The 9,184-nt window shown below is 41.2% G+C and overlaps 1 protein-coding gene across 1 annotated transcript in view; it reads left to right on the forward strand.

Moving 5' to 3' along the window:
- Positions 1–6,820, forward strand: part of ephb6 (eph receptor B6) — a 35,356-nt gene extending 28,536 nt beyond the window's left edge. The window contains exons 10-20 of the mRNA XM_031853079.1: positions 631–755; positions 856–1,018; positions 1,557–1,671; positions 1,784–1,839; positions 2,262–2,378; positions 2,475–2,722; positions 2,813–3,031; positions 3,122–3,271; positions 4,075–4,259; positions 4,382–4,540; positions 5,304–6,820. Coding sequence (XP_031708939.1) covers positions 631–755; positions 856–1,018; positions 1,557–1,671; positions 1,784–1,839; positions 2,262–2,378; positions 2,475–2,722; positions 2,813–3,031; positions 3,122–3,271; positions 4,075–4,259; positions 4,382–4,540; positions 5,304–5,409 — 1,643 coding nt within the window. The 3' untranslated portion in view covers positions 5,410–6,820. The remainder of the gene's footprint in view (positions 1–630; positions 756–855; positions 1,019–1,556; positions 1,672–1,783; positions 1,840–2,261; positions 2,379–2,474; positions 2,723–2,812; positions 3,032–3,121; positions 3,272–4,074; positions 4,260–4,381; positions 4,541–5,303) is intronic.
- Positions 6,821–9,184: the final 2,364 nt, after the last annotated feature.

A 9,184-nucleotide genomic window follows, 5' to 3' on the forward strand; every position in this document is an offset into this window, starting at 1 on the left:
CTCTCTCTCTCTCTCTCTCTCTCTCTCTCTCTCTCTCTCTCTCTCTCGCTCTGCTCCATCTTTTCTCTTCCTGCTCTCTGGACAGGAGGTTGCTCGAGGTTACAATATCTTGTCAGATCCCATTATAGTCACTGTGGAGAAAGAAAGGGAGAAATGAGAGATTGGAAGACAAAAAGACAAAAAGACGAGAGATGAAAGTAGACAAGTGGGGGGAGGAGAAGAGAGGAGAGTGGGTCATTGTGCAGACAAAGTACACTATTATGTGATTTTTCAAAAATACTGATTAAGATTGATTAAAAGGTTCCATGAACCTAAATTATCTAAAAAATCTGCGTCGACTCTCAGATTGATTAAATGAAAAGGAATGCTGGAAAGTTCCCTTTACTGGCATGGCTAGCCAGCACCGACTGTAACTAGATCCTGCATGGTGCTCCATAAAAACTCCACTTTCACGCTCTACTAAACATCCTCCACAAGTTCTGTAACATTGCCCCCTTGTGGTCACCATCACTTCAACACAACTTAACTGTTTTATTGTTGTGGGATCATGGGGTTAAATGATCGATCGTCATATCCCTCAGGGGAAACTTAATTCCAACTCAAACATCAGTCATCTGTTCTCTCTCACAGTTCCAAGCACAGTTCCCATGATGCACCAGCTGAGCCGAGCCCCAGACTCCATCACTCTCTCATGGCCTCAGCCGGACAGGCCCAATGGAGACATCCTGGAGTACCAGCTTAGATACTATGACAAGGTACATTCAGTGAATAGTCCTAAACATACATGCTGCACAACTGGCCCAGCTGACTCACAGCAAGAGTCACCACAAAATGTCCTTCTTCTGTGTCCCTCAGGGTTCAGATGTGGACAGTGCAGCGAGAGTGTACAGTGAGACTAACACGGTGACCATCAACTCTCTGATGCCCGGTTCCATCTACGCCTTCCAGATCAGAGCTCGAAATGAACGCGGCTACGGCCCCTACAGCAACACCATCTACTTCACCACGCTGCCTCTGGGTACAACTCTTGCATACTGTCATACCAGTATCATCCATTTTATTCAGAGTGCATTACTGCAATTAACACACAGCTGAACTGGTGGATTTTACCATATTAAGGGTAGGAGGCCTTAATAATGTACAGAAAAACATAATTTATTAAAGTAAGAAGAAATATCAGGACAGTGTGATACGTCTTGAATTATTTATTTCCTAATGGTCTTAGGAACATGGCAGAAAGATACAGTAGTAATATACTGTTCACTACTGAAGTAGACGTTGACGGTTTGAACAGGTTAAAGTGAGATCATTGTGTCGAATGCAGAGTTAAATTTCTAACTGTGGACTATTCTGTGGTTGAGTGTGATATTCAATCCAGATTCTACTGTAAGTGAAAATAAAATGGTTGATTTTAGAGTGTACTCTTAAAGTACAAACACATGAAAAATTAATTAATTTACAGTAACAACAGTGTTTTTATTTTTCCAGCTCTGGAAACAGCAAAAGGCTCAATGACACATCAACAGCTGATGGTTTTCTCACTTTCTCTCCCACAGAGGAACATTCACACCAGATCCAGAATCGACTTCCTCTGCTGGTTGGCTCGGTAATGGGCGGAGCAGCATTTCTGCTGGTGGTGGCAGCGATTGTGGTCGTGGTGGTATTTCGCAGGTAGGTTGTCGATACATTCACATGATCAGGGATATTTTTTATGCATATGGCATATGTTTTGTTTTAAAATCACATAGCACATTCATGCATTGTGTTTGCTTTTACATGTCAGAAAGAGGAGGGAGAGTCCTTACAGCGACAGACTCCAGAGGTACATCAGTAACCGAGGTGAGCATTAGCCCGTTTAATTTAATGCAATTTAGTTTAGTTCAAATCGTTTTAATTCATTTGATTTAATTATTGTTAAGTGAGGTGTTTGCTTTGTGCAAAATGCCACCTATTTTAACAATATTTTATATGATTTAGAGGTTTTGTTTGTTTAACATACATTTTAACCAATGGATGGTTTGGAAATTTACAAGTTTAATAATTCATTTCAAGCAAAGTTTTTTTATTTTATTTTCTTTCCATGTGTTACAAACTTAGAAACACAGTACTACTTCTGTGTATCTTTCATAATGTAGAATGAGGTCCCTCTGCTGTGCAGTAACAGATCATCTAAACCTTGTATCATGCAAATAAATGCTTTCAAAGGTGGAAAATAAAGGGATAACAAGCCAGACTTCTAAAAAAAAGCCTTTTAATTCCAGGTGGAGTTAAGTATTATGTGGACCCATCCACTTATGATGACCCCAGTGAGGCCGTCAAAGAGTTTGCCCTGGAGATAGATCCCACTCATCTCAAGATCGAGGAGGTGATCGGTGCAGGTATACGCATGATTCTCTCTTTTCTTTTAAACCGTATTGTAGCTATGTGATAATTATCAACAGAGTGTAATCTGTTTCACCTCCTCTCCATTCCAGCCCAGTTTGGGGAGGTTTCTCGCGGCCGCTACCGTCCGATGGGTCGCAGGGAGTTGCTGGTGGCGGTGAAGTCTATACGCAGGGGGGCGTCCGACAGAGAGAGGGGGCTGTTCCTCAGTGAGGCGGGGGTCATGGGACAGTTTGACCACCCCAACGTGCTGAAGTTGGAGGGTGTGATCACTCATACCGCCCCAGAGAGGATCATCACTGAGTTCATGGAGAACGGGCCTCTGGATGCCTTCCTCAGGGTGAGACAACGACACACTGTCTCCAGCTTTGGCATGTTATAGTTACCGCAGTGTTTCACTTTACATCTCTCGCCCCTCTGCCACCTTCAGGAGAACGAGGGACAGTTCAGCATCCTCCAGCTTATCGGCATGCTCAGAGGAGTTGGTGCAGGGATGCGTTACCTCTCTGAGAGAAACTTTGTCCACCGGGACCTGGCAGCTAGGAACGTGTTGGTCAACTCCAACCTTGTCTGTAAAGTGTCTGACTTTGGCTTGTCGCGACTCATGAGGGGCTTGGACCACAACATACCTACATACACTGCCTCACTGGTACGTATCGGGGGATGGAGTGGTTTTTAATGCTTCTGATTTATGCTTCCAGTGTAACATAATTCACTGTCTGTCTTGGTCCTCCATCAGGGCAGTAAGATTCCTGTAAGGTGGTCGGCACCAGAAGCCTTTCAGCATCGCAAGTTCAGCTCAGCGAGTGACGCCTGGAGCTTCGGCATACTTATGTGGGAAGTGATGTCTTATGGAGAGCGTCCATACTGGGACATGAGTAATCAAGAAGTAAGTACGTAGAAGAATGTTGCCTGAGCAGAGGAAGTTATAATCAATTAGTGATGGGAATGCACTCAAATCCTGTGCTTAAGTGCAAGTTTAAATACTATAGTGTAATAACATGCCATTAAAAGTCCCGAGGCGCCCTATAGTGGCACCAACCATGAGCTGCAACCTCCACTATTTGCATTCAGCTGGAGACCATTGATGCATGTTGTTCCCAATCTGTCTCTCCCTTCATTTTGTTTTAGTTGTTTTAGTTATTGAATAAAGACATAAAGAGATACAAAAATAATGAAAGTGTGCATTAAATAGCATGCTATCAAGCTGAGTCAAAAGTAAAGAACAATTAAAAAGTGCAAAATTCAGATTTGTGTGGTTTTATTTTCTCATTATATATATTATATTTTACAACAGCTCTAGTGGTACAATTTACTGCTTTAATTTCATTGTAGGGATCATGTTCAAAGCCAATCAAGCTATTTTTAAATAAAAGTACAAAGTGACAAACAAAAAACATTAAAAAAATTGACTTATTCTGCTTTTTGTCTTAATATATTTTATAACTAGTACCAGTGCATAAAAGCTGTACTTTTAAAGCATTTTGTGCTTTACCACCATCCCCCTCTTGATTTAAACAGAAACATTTAAGTGGCGACAAAATGCCAAGCAGCTGGAATTTGCATAATCTTCTCTTAGTCACTCTTTACAGGCCCTTAGTGGTCTGTGACCTTTCATATAAGGCAATTACACAAGTCTCCTTACACCATCTGCCCTGCTTATGTCTAATGTCTCACTCGCTTTCTCTGCAGGTGATGAAGGCAGTAGCAGACCAGTATTGTCTCCCAGCCCCCCACAACTGCCCCTCTGCCCTCCACTCTCTGATGCTTCAGTGCTGGCAGGCTGAGCGCGAGGACCGGCCAGGCTTCGACTCGCTCCTCTCCTCCTTGGATCGGCTCATCAGGCACCCTGCCTCCCTCAAGGTGGAGCCAACTCGGTGAGACACCAGCTTCTGGCAAATGCTTGAGCAAAACATATCGGAGGCAGCCGGTGATGAACAACCTGCCACATGTATGGATTGCCATGCCCCCTTTTTATTGACATTTTCCCTCTTTACAGAAGCTGCTCTCAGCCGCTGCTCAGCCCCACGCCCACAGACCTAACGGCAGTGGCAACAGTCAGTGATTGGCTGAAGGCTCTAAGGATGGAGAGATATCAGGATGAGTTTGATCAGGCACACCTGGACACATTGGACAGAGTCAGCACGCTCAGCATGGAGTGAGTATAGATGGTTATTACTGTAATGTACACTGAAAGAAGGGGACTGGTGACTGTGTGTTTTTATTTAGTCATTTACATTTTATGTTACTGCCGACCAAGCATATCAAAAGTTTTAAATCAATTTTCTACAGTTCAGGGAGCCTTTCGTTTTCGTCCAGGGTTGTTTCATGGAAGGTACCACCAAGATGTAGTTTCTTATCACTTATCACAGCTCAAGGTTCACTTTCTCGCTGTTTTTGGTTTTCCTGACAGATGAGCGAGCTCCATCTGTTTCCAGGGTTAGGAAGGAACTTTCATGCTCAACAATCTGTATACTTTTACAAATTGAGTAAAAGCTGAGCTGAAATCTTTTCGACCTCGGAAACTGAACACTGAACATGAAAATTCTCCCCACAAGGTCCAAATGTTCTGTTTCTGAAGCTGTCAGACACATCTTTCGGTGTTCTTTTTTTTAACAATTTTAACAAATTTGTGACCAAATTTTGAGAGAAATAAGTCTTTTGTGTGCATAGGAAAAGTCTTAGATCTTAAATTTAAACTATTGAAAAATGGGAAGAAAGATAATTGTTGTGTCTTTATTTTCGTTCACTGTATGTATATGAAACTAATAAAAGTGGAACAACTTTTGATTTTAAAAGAAATACGAAGGCTATTATGTACTAACACATGCAAATCCAGTGTCCTTTAGAATATCAGGTAGGCCAACAACAAGCTGAAGTGTTGAACTAAACCCCCCCGCTTCATCTGCTCTCTTTTTCAGTGATGTCCAGAATCTCGGGGTGAACCTGCTGGGACACCAGAGGAAGATCGTCAGTGCTGCCCAGCAGCTCAGAGCCTATCTGACGCAGGGGCAGGTGGAGGTGTGAGATCCACCTTCAGTACAACCTGTGCCACGGATTTCTGTGGTTTTCACATTCCTCTGCTTGTTTTGTCTGGTTTCACTCATTTTTGATGGAGCACATTTTAAGCCGAAACAAAAAGAGAATCAGCTTTTGTTTGAGGACAAGCATCGAATGCCACTCTGTACATTCTTCTATACAACCGACACTACAACCACATGGGGTGAAAAAGAGGATCGGACTTCCTGCCAGTCACTCACGACAAATAACAGAAGAGAGATGCACTTTGGGAGCTGCCGTCCAGGTCAAAGTGAGGTTAGGGAGTTGCTGAGGAGAAGGAGGACTTTAAAGACTTCTCGATTTTTTCCACTAGATTTCACTTTATTGTTGACTGCTTCCTAGATCCCTCACCCATCTGCAATCCTACCTCTCACATTCTCTTCCACTACTGTCCCCCATGAAACTATTCAATATCCCCACCCTTATTGAGAAAAAAAAAAAACTATAAATATGTTTTTTGTTAGCATACTTATGGAGATCCCTCCACACAAAGAATTGCGTGAAGACAATCAAAGCCTTTTTCTAATATTTTTCAGATGTTTGTAAAGTTGTATCACTTCCTCTCTAAAACGCCAAATGCTAAAAACTGTTAGCAAAACAGAAAACAGCGTTCTACCCAGCAGCCTATGGTTTGCCTTATAAGGTATTACCATTTCTTCTCAGAAAAATGTAGATGTTGTTCGATTGTTCCAGCAAAATGCTATAAACCACCACTCCAAAGTCAGTACTGCAAACTTTGAGGTTAGATATGAATCACTGCCATAGAGTCGTAAAAAACAAAAATGGAAAAAAAGAAATGCTTTTAAACACTGCAAGTCTTGCTTTCCCTCTTTAAAAGACATATCCAGGGTTGGAGAGCAGCCCAGTTTGTACAATTCTTACTCTCACTCTTGTGTTTCTCAGCGACAACAGAGCTCATGTACTGTAATACGACAAACTTCACCTCAGCTGCAAAGACAAAAGTTGATCTGCGACGAAGACAGAACCGAACAGCACCCACCTTTATGTGTACATTTCACACTTCGCCTCTTTTTTTTTTTTTTTTGTTGGATTGCTTGATTAAAGACACTGAAGTCATTGAAGCAGTGTGAATGTGTGAAATGGGGAAGACGGACAAAATCGGATCTGATTTACACTTGAAGGAAGGAGGCGAAATGCTTTGTGAGTATGTACCTGTGTGTCTGTGCTGTAAATGAGGCTGTGTATGTGTGTGCATTACGTATATGCTGTACATCACGCTGTGTGTGCGTCTGTGTGTGAGATTGTGATTGTGCGAGTGTGTGTGATTGAGTGTTTGTGTGAAGTGTGTCAGGCTACACACATTATTAGCTGTGTTTACTTGTATGAGTGTTCACCAGTATTCCAGAAAATTGTGCAAATTTGTAAAATAAATGATATGATTTTATTTAATATATTGCTATTTGCCTCTTCTTTTGTGTGCTATCTACTCTCATCAAACCTAATGTTTCACCTGCCACTCAAGTAGTTAAAATATATATACAAATGTATATTTTGACCTGATGATGGCGCAAAATGAAAAGTTGCGTGATCCCCAAATATTTAGGATTAATCTTCAGGAGAAAAGGAATGTCATGTAAATCAATCCAATAGCTCTTGAGACATGTCACTCAAAACTAAAAGAGTCAACCTCATGGCAGCACTACAGGAAAAGTGAGAGGGTCACCAAAGTCGGTGGTCTTCATCCTCTGGGGACCATGAATGTCTGTCCAAAACTTTACATCAATCCATCCAATGATTGTTGAGATATGTCAGTCTGAACCAACGCGGCGCCGTGCTACTCTCAGATGAAAAAACAATGTTTATATATTTTGCTCATCTAAAAGATGACAAAGTGGAAAATATGAGAAACTTGCTCAACTTGCATTAACATTTTGGTGTTGGAGCATAATAATGGTCATTTTTTAACAGACAATGATTCATAAACTTACTGTCATGTTTTAATAAACAGGTGCAAGACGACCAGATCCATCCATGCCACCTTACTCTCTCCATGGAGAAGCAGTGTACATGAGAAATATCTGAACTTAAATGCCAGTTTTAGCTTTAATGCAGCTACAAAGTATGTAGCGATATACTCACCTTGATGTACTTATGTCACCTTCACCGTGTTAAAGAGTAAACTCTGCTTGTTTCAGGTTCCACAGATCAGCAGGTTTGACTAAAATCTGAGTTTGAGATCTGCTGGGATCAGCAGTAGTCCAAGAACAGACACTGGTTTCCCACATGTCCCGCTGTCGCTGATATCACAGCAGATCTGGACTGATAGCAAGACCGCTTACACATTATTCTGCCAGCCTGATGCGACTGGCACTGTTTTGTGTTTTACTTTATCCACCTGCAGAACAGTAACTGGTCCTCGTATTGTCTCAATGTCAGACTGCTGATCATTTCTACAAAGGCATGTTGAAGCTCACAACTTTATGTTGACGTTTCCAAACACTGAAAATATTCAGTGGCTGTAAGTAACAAAGTACATCTACTAGTAGTATTGTACTACTTAAGTACAGTGTCGACGTACTTTACAGGACCAAATTGGTTTGCATAAAGAACAGGTTGAAATATTCCTATTACACAAGCAGATTTTTATTATACCTTTTTTTGACTCAATTCCAGACTTAAGTAAAGAATCTGAATACTTCTTCACTGAGAATATCTAACGCCGAATTATAGAGAATAAGAGAATTAATCATGTGTTAAATGATGACTCTGTGTTGAAGTCACGGTGTGTGATGCCTTTGTTTTAGTAATGATTATTGAGCTCTATTGTGTTAAGTCACTCTGAATAGGAGCATCTGTCGACTGTCATGAATGTAGATGTCTGTAATAATTGTTTGCTGTGGTGTCCCGACTCATATTAACAAAGTGTTGTGAAAGAACTGCTGGTACGTATGTCCAGAAACAGGAGACACACAAAACCACAAAATCATGTTTTTATGGTGTTATTGTTTCTTTATAAAGACATTAACAGACTGGAAACCACCGGTCTTTATGACACTGCTTAAAGATGGTGCTCTCCGTCTGGTAAACAGCTATTATCTCCACAATACTAAATGACGGCCACGTCGGCAACCATTATCAGGGCCTCCTATAGAGTCTTCCTAAACCCTGTTTAACCTGAGGTTGACCAGCCCGTTAGTCATGACCTATAAATGGTGCAGCAGAACAGCGGCAACACTACATCCCGGATAACCAGAGAGGTTGTAAAAGTCGACTGATTCAGCAGTTTACAGATAATTCACATGTAAATTGAATCTGTGATTCGCCTTTTTTGACAAATCAACTCTCACTGGAATAAAGAACGATAACTTCACCAAACAAGATTCAGTGCAACATGAGCTTTGTTTTCCGCCTTCAGAGGAAAAGTGACATGATGTTTCCAACCTCCAAATGATCATTATGGTCTTTGTAATGTGGCAATTACCGTGTTTGTGATCATTCCTGTTGACACATCAATAGCACTCAACATGTTAAATCATTATGAATGAAACTAGTTTGTTTGTCTGTGTTTGTACAAGTTGCAACATGTTGGAAAATAATACATCATGTTCAGATTTACTCCACCAAACAATCCCAGTTTCCTCAGGAGAATTCTGGCCACTAATAGAACATCACAAATAATGCAACTTGGACAATCATGCTTTAATATCAGGTTTAACTTACAAACCCGCATTCAGAGATACAAGCTTGCAATTTCCAAACAGGTTTGCTTTAACGGTTCACT

The sequence above is a fragment of the Anarrhichthys ocellatus genome, unplaced genomic scaffold (genome assembly GCF_004355925.1).
Source record: "Anarrhichthys ocellatus isolate YVR2014 unplaced genomic scaffold, GSC_Weel_1.0 scaffold13, whole genome shotgun sequence".
Taxonomy (NCBI): domain Eukaryota; kingdom Metazoa; phylum Chordata; class Actinopteri; order Perciformes; family Anarhichadidae; genus Anarrhichthys; species Anarrhichthys ocellatus.